Source organism: Streptopelia decaocto, assembly GCF_964273445.1.
Source record: "Streptopelia decaocto genome assembly, chromosome: 9".
Classification (NCBI taxonomy): Eukaryota; Metazoa; Chordata; class Aves; order Columbiformes; family Columbidae; genus Streptopelia; species Streptopelia decaocto.
The window spans coordinates 19,146,120-19,162,514 of NC_138664.1; the positions used below are offsets into that span (position 1 = coordinate 19,146,120).

Sequence of the window (16,395 nt, forward strand, 5' to 3'; positions counted from 1 at the left end):
CCCCAGGTGACTGGGTCTCTTTATGCCCAAACTTATACTGAGATAATGAGTTTGGATGAAACTTGGCACTTGACTTATTGCCATCCTGGGTGTTTCATGGCTGAGGATCAAGCCTGTAATAAAAGTAACTGCGCACAGATGACCTATGTCCAAAGAATTTCCTTGTGTACATTCATAGTGTGTGCTGTTGGTCTACCTTAAGGAGTTCAAAAGGAAGTAAATTCTTAGTACATGTGCAGATTTGTATCTGTGTGTATTTATGTGGCTCAGCCTTCCTCATCTCCTCTGAGAACTCAGGGAAACCTCAACATTGTCACATAATGGAGAGAGTAGAGTTGTGTGCTTGTACCCATGAGAGCCAGGAGTGGAAACAGTTCTAATCAATGCAGCTTTGCTGGTCAGAATGTATGGTCATGGCCTAAGGAGAAGAAATTTGTCATGTAGGGAGGGAAGGCATACATCAGTTTAGCCTTTTGGGGGCTGTCCCCTCCTCTCTTGTGGAATTAATATCATCTAGGTTACAAAGCTCTGAGTCTTAGAGGAGCTGTGCAGAAGATGACATATCCTTCAGCTGTCAATTTATGGTACTAAAGTAAAGCTACAAAGAAGGAGACAGCCTGAGATCTCCTACTTACTACCATTTTTAGATAAGGAGTAAATGGTTCAATTTTTCTTTATGTATGAAGCATGAAATACAGAGGCACTGTAGCTGAAGTTATGTAGACCATGTGTTCCATAGGGCAGCTGCCTCAGTCTTGTGCATGGAATCCAGGCAATGTGGCTTTGATCCCCGAGTGAGCTGAAATCACCGCGAGCTTTCCCGGGGAGCCGGCGGTGAGGCCGGGGAGCGTTCCTGGAGATCGATGTGACTGCTGGCGGATGGCAAATGAGTGGTGATAGACATCTGTGAATTTTTCAGTATATCTCTATGGCCAAATGTTAGTCTGTCTAGCCATGCACTGGAAGATGGGAAAGGAGCTTGCTTTTTCTGACTGGCAGCTACTTGGTGCTAAAACCACCTCCCATTTCATTACCGTCTGCTTTTTCCTGTCCTCACATGGCCTAATGCATTTTGTGTGTCCTATTGTCAGGCTGTAGCTTATTGCACTTTTAGAAGGCCGAGTGAAACAAAGTTTTGACCTGATTAAGGCCACTGCATTTGACTGCTGTATACACATTGAGGATGATAATAATTGCTAATAAAGATAATTTAGTTATCTCTATAAACAGATCTCTCCTCCTGACGCTCTGATATCAGAGCCTCATACTCCCTGCAGTTTATCAAAATATCTGTTACAGCACCTGGCCCATTAATTAAGCTACAGTGGACTTCAGTTTCAAAAGCACGTCCCCAGTATTCTTGATTAATTGAAGAAGGTACCCTGGTGTTTAAAAGAGGCTTTGGCTACCATGTTGTCCCTCTCCCAGACTCACTGTGCTGCCACAGACAAGACCTGGTTCTGCAGGCTGTTTCTTCTGTTCGGGAGCAGGAAAGCGTTGCCAGCCGCGCTGCTGTTACGTGCAGGGTGGCAGGTCCGCAGTTTGCCCGTCCCTGTGCACGTTGTGCAGGGACATGCTCTGCTCAGGTTTTTGTGACCTTGCTGTGCTGTCTCTTGGGCCCTGCCTTGAGCCTGCTGTGCCAGAACAAAAGCAGCCTCAGGGCAGGTTCGGTTGATACGTCAGTCTCCGCTACTGGAAAGTGTCAAGGTTGTGTACACAAAATAAACAGCTGTTCCCAAGAAGCAAGAAGGCATTTTCATTTGCCTTTTATTGGACTTTGAAGGAAGAGCAAAGGTATCCATTGTTTGCTGCTTTGCCGTGGAAATAAGGTGACAGAGTAGAAGGGAAAGAAATGGAACCAGACAGAGGAATTTTTCTGTAACCCAAGGTCCTTTGAGACAGGAGCATTTGCTCTTTTACAGGTGGTACAGATTTAGAAAACACACCTCCCTGAGTGTTCAAATGTAACTTGTAGTGCAGTTATGAGTGTTTTACTGCAAAGGAGTTAGTGCTGATCTGCTTTTTTTCTGGGATCCCGTGATGGCTGGCTTTGGGGATTGCTCAGTCTCTTCTGTCTGAGAGTTTCTGAGTTCAGATGCGTAACTTGGATAAGAATGGTCCTGCCCTGAGCTGCTCATCACTCTCTTCATACAATTTACTCAAGCCTGTTTTTTAAACCCGAGTCTTTGTTAACAAGAATTCATCGCCTCTTTTCTACTGAATTTTCCTTTAGACTACTAAGATGCCTGCAGCTTAGGCTAATGTCTTAGGTTATACCATGAAAGGCTGGAGATTAATGTACTGTTTGTAATGTATGCCCATCTCTGACCTTCAGAAAACAAAATGCTCATGTAGTAGATGTAAGAGGGAGAGTCTTTGCTGAGAAAGTAACAGACATACTTCAGTCTCCCTGAATCTTTTTTTGTTGTTGTTTCCTTTTTCATTTTCATGTTGTATTCTGTACCTCGGAAGTTCCCCCTGATTCAGGGTTTGTGTGAGCTAGAAAGAAGAGGGGAAAATACAGCAAGGAGCTAGCAAGTCAATCTCCTGTGGTCCTGATTCTTGCAGGCTGTAGTTTCTTCAGCGGTGCCTTAGGTGTAGCTGGTTGCCTGGGATGTTGCTGAGGTTGCCTTGGGGCAAAATCCCTGTTGTGCCCCAAGCAGCTATCCCAGCTGTTTGAAGTGAGCACTCCTGGGGGCAGCAAGGGAGAAAAGGAATTAAATGCCTCTGGTCTGGGCAGCTAAGCAATCTTCTGACATTCCTTTGTGTAGCAAAGGAGATTCCTCAAAAGAAAGTTTCCAGGCTCCTCTGACATCCTTAGCGCAGCCCAAGGAACAAGCAGGTCTTACAGGGTAAAAGAGGAAGAGAGAGTGGTGTGCCTACCTGCTTAAATTCCAGCAAAGTAGGAGAAAGTGTCCCCGTACAGCTGGCTTCCTGGGGACTGGGCCATAGTGCTGGCCAGGGGTGGTTGCTCAAGCACCGTTTGAATGTAAGTCATTAAGGAAATGGGACAAAAGTGACTTGCCTGCTCTCTGTAAACAGATTTCACCAAAACACCACCAGATTTTACTTACAAATTTCTCTACTGGCTTGTCACATTATTGCAGTCAACTGGAATAATTTTTAAACTAACGAAGCAAGGCCCCCTAAACCTACTAGAATGTGAAAAACAGACCATGTTCCCTGGCTCCTGAAATGCACAGGGTAAAAGAAAATAACTGTCCAGCAAGGATGATGGTAGTGCTGGGACCCTTGGAATGTGTCACCTAGAAGGAAAACCAGAGGCTGAATTAGAGTCTCATAGGCCGAGTAACTAATAGGAAGGAGAAGGCGGCAGCCAGAGACAGTGGTTACAACATATTCCTGGGTCATCTAAGTTTATTCTTGTTTGCCAGCCATTTAGTTGTAACAATGAAAGCATCAAATGACTTCTGTGCAGGTGAAGTGAGGTGACTTCTGCCCAGGTGAAGTGTCCTGCCTCACGTTGCTTAGAAAGTTCCTGACTATGTGGGAGCTGTGAAAAAATACCCAATAATCAATGCTCAAGTCAAGAGGCCCTGCGTATATCTCTGCTTTTGGAACACCAAGGTTTGCTGTCACCCTCAGCAACAGTAGAAGCTGAGAAATAAACCCAGTGTCTTTGTGGCTTTTGACATGTTCTTGTTCGCAGTTGATTCCTCTTGGCAGTTTTTGTAGCTGTTCACAGTCGTTTGAAAGAGGCAGAGTAGGAATCACCATCTTGTCACCACCAGTGCTGTGTAGGAGCCCGGGGTCCGAGCGGTGGTTGCACGAAAGAACATCCTACTACATAATACATAGAAGAATAGCACTGGAGCTCTCAATGCGAGGCACAAAAATGAAAATAAAAGTCTTATGTACTAAATATGCATGGAATGTATTTCAATTTTGATATAAGAACTCATGGTAACTAATAGCACTTCCTTGATCTGGCAAGACAGCCTTAGGTACCTTCCAAGCTGCTGCAATCTGCTTTCTTCTTAAATTCAGCACAAGAAGTGCTTTCGTATCAGTTAAGTCGGGCAAGAATCTGTGTTAGGACAATGTAATGACTGTTCTGGAAAGAAGAGAGTTTCTGTTGGCAGATCTTATTGCCTCATGTTTCTGATGGTAAGTGATAAGAGGAGTAATTCTTTAACAGTTGTTGACTCTTACAACTTATTTCCTCTGTATCATCCAAAATGAAAATGTTGAACAATAGCAGTTAAAGTGGTTAACATCCAAGTCTGCCTATTGAAATATGTACATCTTAGATTCATCAGTGTACCATTTTTTTTGGTCCTTTATCGTCCTTGATGAATCAAACCTTTGCAGCATCAATGAATTAGGGAAACCTAGTCCTTCATTTACAGGGCAGAGGGTGGAAGCCCAAAGGAAGTTTTGGCACACCTGGGAGCAGAACATAACGCCCTAGATTGTCAAGAGTGGCTTTTCCTGACTGTATGGAGGCTTTTTGCTACTTCAGTTTTCTGTGCTTATGCTTATTCTATGTCGTACAATGCAGTAGATAATGGGATGTTTTCTGGTGTGCTTTGCAGGGTTTCTGGAGGAGAACTTTTTGATTTCCTGGCACAGAAGGAGTCTCTGAGTGAAGAGGAAGCAACCAGATTCATCAAGCAGATTTTGGATGGTGTGAATTACCTTCACTCGAAGAAAATTGCTCATTTTGATTTAAAGGTAAAGATGCTGATTTAAAACTGTTATTGTTGTTTTGTAATGACAGACTGTACCTTCTACAATTTGTTAGATATCTTTATTTGATAACATGACTAAAATTTAGGACTAAGACTAAAATGGTAAGTACATTTGAAATGTACTTCGCAGCTGAGTGCTCCAAGGAAGATAATCTTCTTTATCAGGCCTATGATAACTTTTGGATGGGCTTCTATTTAGTGACTGAGAAAAGGAAACTGTAAGTCTTCATCCTTCAGCTGTTTGCATTTGTGGTATCCTCCAAAGCATGCTGTTTTAAAATAATAATAATAAAGAAATTGTAATGATGTACAGAAGAAATGCATTTTTGGGAAGAGGAGGGCCAGGTCCAGTTACAAACAAGTGCTGGTGCTTTCCACCCCACTGTGTTTAGAATTACGTGAGGAGTCTGTGTTATCTGGTACAGTTTGGTTAACAGAAAGACTTGTTGCTTTATTAGCTAATTAGGCCTTGCAAGCATGTCACACAAAGCTCTTTTCCTACCACAGCAGGTGACGTCTGTAGCTTTGGTCCTTGACTTTGGTGTCAGTGCAGCTGGCCTAGACAATGCACTGTCTCTCGACTGTCTCTCTTCTTTTAAGGAGATATGTGAACGTGCACTTGATTGTGTGAAATTACTACATGAATCCAGAAGCCAAAGACTGAAAGTTTCTGCTGTGTGTTAGAAAACAGTGTAATGTCCAGTGGCATGAAATTATTGTGAAATTAGGTGCAACTTTTTCTATACTGATGGCTAGCTACTAATTTTGATATTTACTACCAGTGATGTCAGGTGGTCAGTGAAGATGTTAGAAGAGTTGCAAGCTACAGATCAGAAAGGATAAGTAAAGAATCATTTCGCTGATAGTGAATATCAAATGACCTAAAACATATTCGCAGAATAACTGTCCTAGATTTTATAGGACTGGGTTCAGAGTTTTGCTAGTGTTAACTAAGACATGTATTTTTAAGCAGTGATCTGATTAGATAGAGGATGATTCATAATTATCTCGTTACTTGACAGGGCTCCATCAACTGTAGTGAAGCTACAGTGACTTACACTACATCAGGAATAAAATAGTGACTGTGACTTTTTGCCATTTCAGTCTGTTCTGTCTGCTTTAATCCACATCGTGTATCTGGGGTGAACACATATGTCTTAGATCCATGGAAGAAAACCAGACTTGTTAGCCTGAGGCTAAAATCTCCTTGGTCCAATGGCTATGACAATAAATTATTCAGCTGCTCTCTTTCCCAGTGCAGCTCTGATGAGCAGGAGCTGCTTCCATGGCGGGAGCTGCTGTGAAAAGGCCAGGCAGCTGCCAGCAGGGAATCAAACTGTCTCACTCTTGCTCTTGAGCTTATGATTAAGTTACGACAAATTACTGACTTAAAGCTCTTCATGGGAGATAAATTGAAGCTATAGTTTACTCTGAAATCTGTGAAATAGGGCCACGGTAGGGAGTAAATAATGCTGAGAAGTTTAGTTGGAGATATAAGTTGATGAAATGTCCTTCCTATCTGGTATCTTGTTTTTGTCCTGGCAATAGCCATTGTTAAGAAAATAAGCTTAGGTGTGCTAACAGGAAGATAGAGAAAGGCAGATTTTTGCATAACGTAAAATTAGAGGAATGAAAGTATTACTCTTCTTAGATTTGCTCTGCTTTTTTGAAATTCTGGTCCATTCAGTGATGTCAAATTTCACAGTTGTCATCCCTTTCTCAAAAGAATGAGTTGTAAATGGTTATGCACAGGTTTGTTTCTTGTTCTACAGTGTTTATATGTGAAGGAAAAACACCACTTGGGAACTCTGTTACTTTCCCAAGATACTTTTATTATAATAACAAAGATTTATCTCATGTTATTTTTAGCCTGAAAACATTATGCTTCTAGACAAGAACATCCCTATTCCACACATAAAACTCATTGACTTTGGCCTGGCTCACAAAATAGAAGATGGAGTTGAATTTAAAAACATTTTTGGAACTCCAGAATTTGTAGGTGAGTGACCAACCCTGTTCCTTTGTATTGTTTTTCAAGTTCCATGAGGGTCTTGAAACAACTTTTCAAAGTTAAGAAGGTGGGAAAAGAGGTAGTTTCAATATCATTTATATCAAGGTGACCTATATCTAGAGGTTTACTTTATTTTTCTGGAATAGCCAAAAGATGCTTTCTATAAATCACATGTGCTACTCCTGTGAGAGCAGGTTGCTGCCAAATAAGTATTTAGAGATGTAAATTGAGGATTGAGATTGTGAAACTCTGCAAATACAAATTCTAATAATTTTTTTACTTGTTCCCTGGAGCACGTAAGGTCTCTGCATTGTAGTGCACGGGTACACAATTGTGTTGGCATCTCTGTCACTGCATTCTACATAAAACTGCCTCACACTGTACACCTGATGAGTACAAAGCCCTCACCTTCCCCTACATTTTTCTGCCTGATTCTTGTTACTCACTGGTCATAATTCTTCCTTGGATTTTAGGTTAATCCTTCTACTTGTTTCAATTAGAGGTTTTGGGGTTGGTTTTTGGAGATTGCGGAGGCGGGGAAAGAATTGTAATTTATATTCCAGTTAAATACACAACTGTTACAGACACCTTTGTTCATCATGACCTCGCCTTGGTCTTTTCTCTTGCATGCAGTCTCCTATGGGGATGTTTTCCAAGGAGGAAATGTTTCTTATCAAGATAGTAGGGTTTGACATGGACAGAATTGTAGTCTGGTGTGTAATTTTGATCTCTTGCCCAAGGGCTGTTTCTGCCTGACCATTAGAAACTAGCTTTAATGGCACCAGTTAAAAACAAAACAAAAGCTCAGATTCTTAGGGGTGACAGTATCCTTGGGAGGTGAAACTATTTGCTATTTGGTATAAGTTGCCCTGTAATTACTGTATAATATCTGCTTCACCCTTATTCTTGAGTTGCGTTATGCTCTTTTGGACACCTGTGAACTCAGATTTCTCTGCGGACTATCAAGCTATAAACAGTACATCCTGTAACTACCTTTCCTTCTCCCTCCTGTCTCCTTTTTCCCTCTCGGTAATTTTTGACCTGCTACAATTCAGCCTGGTAAAGATTTGTTACCTCAATTACTGATGTTTGATTAAATTTTTGTTACAGCTCCAGAAATAGTGAACTATGAACCGCTTGGACTAGCTGCAGATATGTGGTAAGATTTTAATGTCTTTTTTTTTCAGGTTGCTCTACTTTTACTTTTTCCCCAATTTGCTCCGAATAGAATCCATACTACTGCAGCAAAACAAAACCAAAAACTTAAGTGCTGTTAATAAGTCTTTGTTCTCTCTTTCAATTTTTTATGCGTTCTTTTCAATGAAAATATTTGTTTTCTGCAAAATTACAAGGCAAATCTTTAGTGATGGCAGTTCAGAGTTAACAGTTTGCCACTGTCCGCTGCAGAGGAGCTCTCCTGAAAGAGAACATGTCCCTGCAGTGCTTGTGGCAGCTTTATTTGTAACAGCACTGCATGCAGAGGAGACCTGCGTACCAATCTGATCTGCTGAGAAGGCAGGCCGGAGAGGTCACCCCAAAGAAAACAGCCTTCTGTTCCTTTGTATTTCTGATGTGCACTGTAATAGATACCTGCTAGAGGAAAAATATGTAAAGAGACTTCAAATATCCACATTAATTGAAGCGTATGTAAAATTCACCTTTTTCCTGAAACACCATTCTTTGAGACATATTAACAGTTATCTAAAGCCACTGCTCTCCTGCCTGTATCGCAGTTGTCTTATTGTGTATGTTAAGAAGAATACAGGTCATGTAGAACCGCTGTAATTAATCGCCTTTGTTTTTTAGGAGCATAGGAGTCATCACCTACATACTGTGAGTACAACAGACTCTCCTGTGGAAGCGTTCCTAAAGCTCTGTTGCACTATTATGAAACAGCTTGTCCCTTCAGTCAGTTAAGTAGGGCGCTGCGCACACACGGGTGGGAAGCGGTTTGTCTGAAGGGCAAACATTACCCTACAGCCTCTTCAAGTTTAAAATAAGGGGTAGAAGATGTCTCCAGCATCACTGGGCATGTCTGCTTCTTGTGGGACCTCATCAGCTCCAAAAGGTAGAGAATGGAAAAGCCCAAATGTATTTGTTGCTCATAGAAGACCTATGAGCTACCATTGTGTGGAGAGATTAGGAACAGAAAGTGTAATAGTACCGGCATCAGAGAACAGAGCACTGTTGGCTTTGGCTTCCAGTGAAGGTCCAGAAGGTGGAATTACAGCTGCTTCATGGCACAGTTTGGGGAAAGGAAAAAGAAACCAAGGCTCTAGGGCAGGTTTCCAAGCTTTAGTTTTGGAACAAGGCCCATCATCTGTAGCAAAGTGTCGTCTTTTCACCTTCTTTGTGGCCCACAGAAATGGAGCAAAGGCTTAAGAGGGACTATGTAAAACCTGTTAAGAAGTGAGGTTGACTGTGGGTTCTGGGTGAAATTTGCTGCATAAAAGTCAACTGGAGGACCTCACTCATACTGCTGTGCTGTGTCAGCTGCTTTGGTGTCATCATGTGATTGTAGAGGGAGATGAAATACTTTATGCACTCCAGTGTTTATTCTGTGGATAAAACCATGTGTGGTAGCTGGGGACTGGGCTGAGTGGCCCAGGTGGTCCTGTCTGACTTTCTGCTTACCTCCAAATTCCCAGTCAACAGGGTAGTGGCGATACAGCCTGGGCGAAAAGGTCTGCTGAGCAGGATTGTGTAAGCAAGCAGTTTAGTATGCAAAACCTCAATTTAGATCCCAGGAGTTTGCTGCAGTCCTGTTTTGAGCCTGCTGCATCCTGGAACTGTGCTATCAAAGCTAGATATAATAGATAAGCATGATAATAGCCCAGAAGATTTTTAAAAGGGATGAGATCAATTTCCTTGGTATAAATAACATTTCCTGTAAAGCAGACTTTTGCAAGCCAGCATCCCTGTGGACTGGGGAGGGAGGAAGGGGAGGGAAGGCAGGGCAGGAGGAGGCTGCAATGAATCTGTTCTGACACTTGAGTTTTATGGAGCAGAGGTAAATAGCCATCGAAGGTGAAGGTCATCAGTCACAGTTGAGAGACAGGCAAAGCAGGATGAAAGCTTTTTCTGTCTAAGTAAAAGGTTGCTGAACAGCATTTTACTATGATGGTGGCTCCATTATATCCTTGCAGTTGGAGCAGAATGCCAACAGAGTGAAATTTTGCATTGTTCAAAACCAGTTGGATTTTACTGCAGCCAAAGTTCTTTTGTTTGGGGGTTCCTTTTAACGAGCAGCATGACCCTACCTCTCCAGAGGAGTTGGCCCCTCGGCAAGGCCACACACCTGGCTTCCCATCACGCATTGTGCTTTGGTTCCAGCTGAGAAAGGTCTCTTGGCTGACCCCACTGTGCAGGGAACTTGTCAGCAGCTTTGTGGACAGAGCAGCAGTAGGGACAGGGCTTTTCCTAACCCAAGGCAATCTGTAGAAATGCTACTTTATCTACTCGAAACCAATAGAAGCTTCTGCCTGTTAGTGTCTGTGGGTGAGACTCTCCTCAGCTGAAGGTTTTTCTAGTTCGGTTAGCAATGGCTTCAGTGAATCTGTGCATTTCTGGCTGTGTGCACATTAGTGCTGCTTTAGAGACTTTCAGAATGAGTCTGACTCATCAGCACAGATGTAGTAAGCCGAAGCTGGACCTGTTCTTTCCCACATGGCACGACTGCTAAAACACAAGGTCCACAAATGTCCTATGAGTATATTACACAGTCACTGTAATTTCATTAGGGGACCTCTGCTATTGATTTTCCAATTGATTCTTCTTTCTGGCTTCTCTAGCCTTAGTGGTGCATCACCTTTCCTTGGAGAAACTAAACAAGAAACGCTTGCCAACATCACAGCTGTGAATTATGAATTCGATGAAGAATTTTTCAGCAATACCAGTGACCTGGCAAAAGACTTTATTCAGAAACTCCTGGTGAAAGATATACGGTAAGTGAAAATTCAGAAAGATCCATCTGTCTCTAAGATTTCACCATTTCCTGGTGAAATGGAGCCTGACGAGTACTCTGAAAGGCTTTCCCTGCAGTGCGTGTTGCCTTTCAAGAGCCAGACAGGAGGTAAAATTCTGCTGCTGTGCACTAGTTAATCACTGCACCCGGAAGCCCTGACAAAAGGAACCAAAGCCGCCTTGGTTAAATTTCACTTTCAGAACTGAATTCTCACCCGAGTCAAGCTGGTACAACAGGGCTTGAAATGCCCTGAAAAGTGAAGGGCTGAAAATGCTGTGCAAAATCTCTAGTTCCGGATAACTACCACTCCAATATTGCCATCTATTATGAACTACTTGCAAGGAGGTGAGGGGAACCCAGAATTTGCTCCCAGTGGTGCAAGGGCAGGAAAATCTTCACATATACTCATAGTGGAATTTTTCCTTAAGTCTCTGCATCTGTTGCAGTCACCTAGAATTTGCACCTCAGGTATGCAGATCTTGCAGGTCTTTATTCCCATTTCATAGGAACCACAGACCTATGCAAGTAGCATCTCCTTCCCATAACTCTGTGCTAGACCGAAGTCAGGCCGTTGCAGTTCTTTCTAATGGCTTCATTAGGGGAAAAAATAAGTGTTGGAGAGGAGATGGCAAGCTGTTTGGTCAAGATTTCTGCAGATCTTCAGGCCTTAGAAGAGTTTAGAGTGGGTGGGGTTCAACAAGAGGTTTGCACAGCTCTAGCAACCTCAGTTGTGTAGTCCCTATGCAATGCTGTGTTTTTACCTGGTCTTCTCAGTGCTCTTAATGTGCTGTTCACCCAACTGCCCCAAAGCAGAAGCCAGTTAGGACTGATCGGATTTGATTAGGTTTGAAGTATTCCTTTCAGAGATGCTGCTTTCAGGAAATGGCAACTCCTGCAGAGATGTGATACCGTGTTCCAAAGGACAGCTTTGATATAATTAATGTTGTATATCTTGATTCAGACACAATTGTATTAAAAGTGCATAGAAAGACTTTGTTTTCTAAGCATGTAGGATGAACAAAACAAAGTAATGTTTTGTGGCTTTTTATGGAAGGATGCATGAAAATACAGGTAGATTTTGATCAAGTAAGGACAGATCCTTACGGAAACTTAGAGCAGTTAGTAAATTACACACAAGCAGCATGCCTAATGGAGAAACATAACCCTGAAATTTGAGTTAGTCCTGGCATTATCTTGATAAATGCTTCATATGAAGCCTGGCAGAAGTGTGAGTCAGTGGACTTGTGTACAAGGTGCTTCTCATTCAAGTCTGTGAGGGCTTTTTTGTGTGTTTTTTCTCTTAGGAAACGGCTTACAATTCAGGAAGCTCTGTCTCATCCATGGATAACGGTAAGACTGAATAAAGACACAGATCTTGCTTTTTACCATGAGCAAAGCAGAGAACATGGTCTCGCTCACTGGTGGGAAACTGTCCTCTAAGTACTTAGAGACCCTACGTGTCATAGGGTTGCACTGGAAAGAAACTGGTTGGGTCTGACTAAATTATTAGATTTCTGCAAATGACTTTTTTTATTATCATAACTTCCAAAAAGAAGGGGACAAAGCTTTGATGTTTGTTGCACTTACAGTATCCTGCATTAGACTGGGCTTTGCATTTTTCTCTGTTTGCATGCACATACGCTACACCTCGGGTTTAGTGCTTTCTTGAGTTGAGAGTTGACTGCTGTCAGTGTGGAAAATATCATTTCTCTCAAGATATAACTCCTGTATCAAGTGTGTTGATTTGCTTACATTTGTGCATCTGTATACATTTTTTCCATCATAAACGTTGCTTGCTTTTGTGGATAAGTCTCTTATTGAAAATACATTTGGCTAATCTCAGCATGACTAATGAGGATGTTTGAAATTCAGTTTTTGCTCTGCATTGCACACAACATTAACCGGACTGTTTTCAGGATTGTTGGTTTTCCTCTTACAAATATTGGTAGCTTTGAGACTGTTAATGGCTAAAAATTAGCATGAAAAGAAATTGTAGCCCCGTCATTTACACTTATCACATCAGAATGAATGCACATCACTTGCCACATTCACTTTTATGCTTCTGTGTCGTTTTGGTGTTTGTTTGGTTTTTTTTTGTTTAATCAAGTGCATGAAGGAAAATCTGTGGGAGCAAAGAATCTCCCAGCATTGTGGAAGTTCAGGCTGCATCCTTTGTGTAGAGTTTTTGAATTACTGCACTGTCTTGTGAACGTTCAGTAATATTGGTTCCTCTGTCTGACGACTCACCAGCTGAAAGAAGAAGCAAAAGTCCAAGAAAACAAGAAGGTTGACAACACACAGCTGAAGACAAAACGCCTGAGAGAGTACACCATAAAGTGCCATTCTAGCATGCCTCCCAACAACACCTACATCAACTTCGAGCGCTTTGCCCGGGTAGTAGAAGACATTTCACTTACGGAACGGGGTTTCAGCACTTTGGCTGCATCCCACGATTCCTTGCAGGAGGACATTGATGCTCTGGTTTCCATTTACAACGAGAAAGAAGCTTGGTATAAAGAAGAGAACGAAAGCGTGAGGCACAAGCTGTCTCAGCTGAAGTACGAATACCGTAAAATGGAGTCGCTGAAAAGACATCTCCAGGATGATATCGAGACTGTAGGCGCTAGTCTTACAGGCATAACCGGGAAATACGCTGATCTGCAGAGTCAGTATGAATCTCTCAGCCAAGAGCTTTCTGAGGAGCTCAAGTGGATACAGGATTTAATGAGTAGTTTTCAACTGGAAAATGAAGCCTGTGTGAATGGAAACTTTGACTCTGTTTTCAACAAAGATATCAATGAATCGCTAATGGAGCTGTTAAACAGATCTCGCTGTGAAGAATTCCTTACAGGGTTGAATCTTGATGTGGCAGAATCAAATCAGTAATGTTGTAGATCAGGCTAGGTGCAGGGTTCGCCTGTTTCAATGTGCAGCGATTTAAAAAGTTTTCAGTGCATAGATTCTACCAAAAAAACCATCACCTAGAACTAAAACAGGCAATCCAATGTAGTGCACGAGATGCTGACCAAAACCAGAAACTCGCAGTGGTTGCTGGTGTTGTCCATGTTCCGTGGCTGAACTTACAGGAACTACGTTATCACAGTGGTACAGACACATCCAACCCTACCTACAGCCTTTTGCGTTGCCTGTATCAGACTTCATCATGTGTTACAGTTCCTGAAGATTACTAAGTAATACATTGGAATAAAGAGTAGGTCCATCTGTACGCACTACAAGCTGGGTGCCTGGAAACGAATAAAAATCTCATGATAGCATCTTTGGTTGGATGAAGAAAAACAGTTGTGTGTTTGCTGCGGGCAGCTCTACAGACCATGGAAATATTTGCAAGGGTTAAATCTGTCCTGTAAAGAGAAGTAAATGGTGTAGTAACTTAGCACTGAGCTATTATAGTACTGTGGAAATTGTCTGTGAAGTGGCTGCTGAGGAAGAAAAGTTATTTTTTGGCCAGTTAAGCAGTGTGAAATATTTCACCATCAAAGGTGTTAGCTGTTGATAATTTAGTTTAAAATCCAGCTGAGTTTCCTGTCCTGTACCAAAGAAATCCTATTCAAAAGACACAATTGGGAACTTGTAATGACCCGATCAATTAACCGTGTATGTAATTTTACACTGCAAATATTAATTTGTTAGTGATAAATGGTAACATAGACCTCTGGTTTTACTTTCTACAGTAAAGATGACAAAGCTACAACTAATTTGTTTATGGTGTGGGCTTGGAGACTAGTGTTCTTTCTGTGAAGTTTTTCTTTATTCTTAAGTTTTACGGGGTATAGGAAAAGTTGGCCCAAAATTGAATCATGCCCTGCTGTCCTGTATTTCAAAGTAGTAATTTGGTTGTGCTGTCTTAATATGCAGAGGTGTATCCATCTTATTTTTGGACACAATAAATAGTTACTCATGCAGGATGCAGTTGTTCCCCAATGGTGTAATTAGTTGACTGAAAAAGAGACGTGGAGCTTCTGTCTGCAGACAAGAGCTGCTACCCAGGTTCTGGGCTAAGTTACTGCACCTGTGCTTTGCTGCAAGGAACTTGTTATGCAGCTACAAGAATCAGTGTGACAGTAGCCAGGGGTCCTCGTGTCACTGCTCCAGTCCATCCAGTGTGGATCTTTTTACATGTATATACACACATATTTGTGTAGCGTACAGCGGACGCTGCCGTATCCTCGTAAAGATGTGCAGAAGCTGGGGAAAATTCAGAGTTTTGAAAACAGTTATTTAATAGGGGTATTGTTATTCCTGTCATGGTACTCAGTGGAGGATGGAAACTGGATGTCCCCTCTCTGGCATCTTTCTTTGCATAGGGTGTAAAATTTTAAAAAGTCTCACAGTAGTGTATATAGCCAAGACATGTCCCCAGCAAGCTGGTGTTGATGGCTGGGGAGAATTGGGCTCCACTGTAACAAACAGAATTGAGAATTTTACTTACGTCCATTTTTTATTCTCTCAAAGTGCTTCAGTTGTCATTTCTGCAGGTTCCTTAGAGCCGGAAACCCACAAGATACTGTCCAGAGTAGCCAGAACACAGGAGTTTTTTAATGAGGGAGAGAGTTTTAATTCTTAAAAAGTAACTTAAAGCTTAGTTAGAGTTAGTATCTGCAGAAAAGACTATCAAGAAAGAGAGTCTGCCTTGCCTTAGCCATGATCTCGTATTCTCTGTTAATGCAGATTTTTCTTTATGAACAAATGCACTGGCACAATGAGAAGGACCATGAAATGAGGCCACTCTGTTCCTGAGCATGTTCGGGTGAGGTTAATGTTGTTGTGACTCTGTCCTTGAGGCTGGTGCTTCCCGAGCTGCAGGAGGTCACTGCCACGTGCCTTTTGAGAAGCTGTTCTGATGGCCGAGGAAACGAGAAGCTGCTGGTTTGCAGGCTGCTTAGCAATTGAGAGGCAGTTCTTAACAGTCTGGAGTGCGCTAAAATGAACTATTTGGATTCAGCACTAGTTCTGCTGCTGAAAGGGCACTCAGAAATTTTTCATGATGATTGTACAGCTGACATTTAGCCAGTGACATTTTTTCCGCTTCCAATTGATTTCTTCTTGGTGTTTGGTTGCACCGTGCTGGCCCTTTGCAGCACGAGGAAATGGTGTTTAATGCTGAAATATCCCACTTCTGTTGCATGCAAATGGTGTAGAGATCTAAATAAGAAAGAGGCCTAGCTGATAGCTTGGCTCCTTGAATTATTGCTGAGATATCTGCACAAATGCTAGACCTAGAGCATTTGGTGAGAAAAGTAAATCTTTTGTCTCATAAACATTATAAATTATTTTGCTGAAAAAATGTTTAAATCCTCACTGATGCGTTTTCTGTTCTCCTTTAGTACTTTTGCTTCTTTAGGTGTCTGGCTTGGTTGCATTTCAGTCCAGTTCAGTACAAATATTTGAGTTATCCACCTCCTACAATACGCAGATCAGAACTGCTGGCATGGTTGTCACTCCATAAACTCCATAATCTTCAGAGGGTTGATTCCAGGCCTTTCTCTTTTCAATTTTACCAGATCTGGTTTTGAACTTTTTTTCCCTTCAGTCTGTCAAATACGGTTTGCTGGTCTATGCAAATTTTGATGTGGTTTTGGAGTTGAAAGTAGCTTCATTTTCAGAAGGGCTGTGTCAGGGTTTGTGGAACACCTGTTCCTTAACACCAGTTATTGCCAGGGTATCGATGTCTTGTGCTCTCATACTCT

The 16,395-nt window shown here is 41.9% G+C and overlaps 1 protein-coding gene across 5 annotated transcripts in view; it reads left to right on the plus strand.

Annotated features, from left to right (window-relative positions):
- Nucleotides 1–16,395, plus strand: part of DAPK2 (death associated protein kinase 2) — a 49,853-nt gene that overhangs the window by 28,047 nt on the left and 5,411 nt on the right. For 4 of the 5 annotated variants that reach the window (XM_082061369.1, XM_082061368.1, XM_082061370.1 and 1 more), the window contains 7 exons: nucleotides 4,557–4,695; nucleotides 6,582–6,711; nucleotides 7,834–7,882; nucleotides 8,530–8,556; nucleotides 10,515–10,667; nucleotides 11,992–12,037; nucleotides 12,938–14,557. In XM_082061369.1, the coding sequence (XP_081917495.1) occupies nucleotides 4,557–4,695; nucleotides 6,582–6,711; nucleotides 7,834–7,882; nucleotides 8,530–8,556; nucleotides 10,515–10,667; nucleotides 11,992–12,037; nucleotides 12,938–13,573 (1,180 nt within the window). In that variant the 3' untranslated portion in view covers nucleotides 13,574–14,557. Of the gene's footprint in view, nucleotides 1–4,556; nucleotides 4,696–6,581; nucleotides 6,712–7,833; nucleotides 7,883–8,529; nucleotides 8,557–10,514; nucleotides 10,668–11,991; nucleotides 12,038–12,937; nucleotides 14,558–16,395 lie in introns of those variants that run through there. The other variant, XM_082061372.1, reaches the window with a different exon arrangement.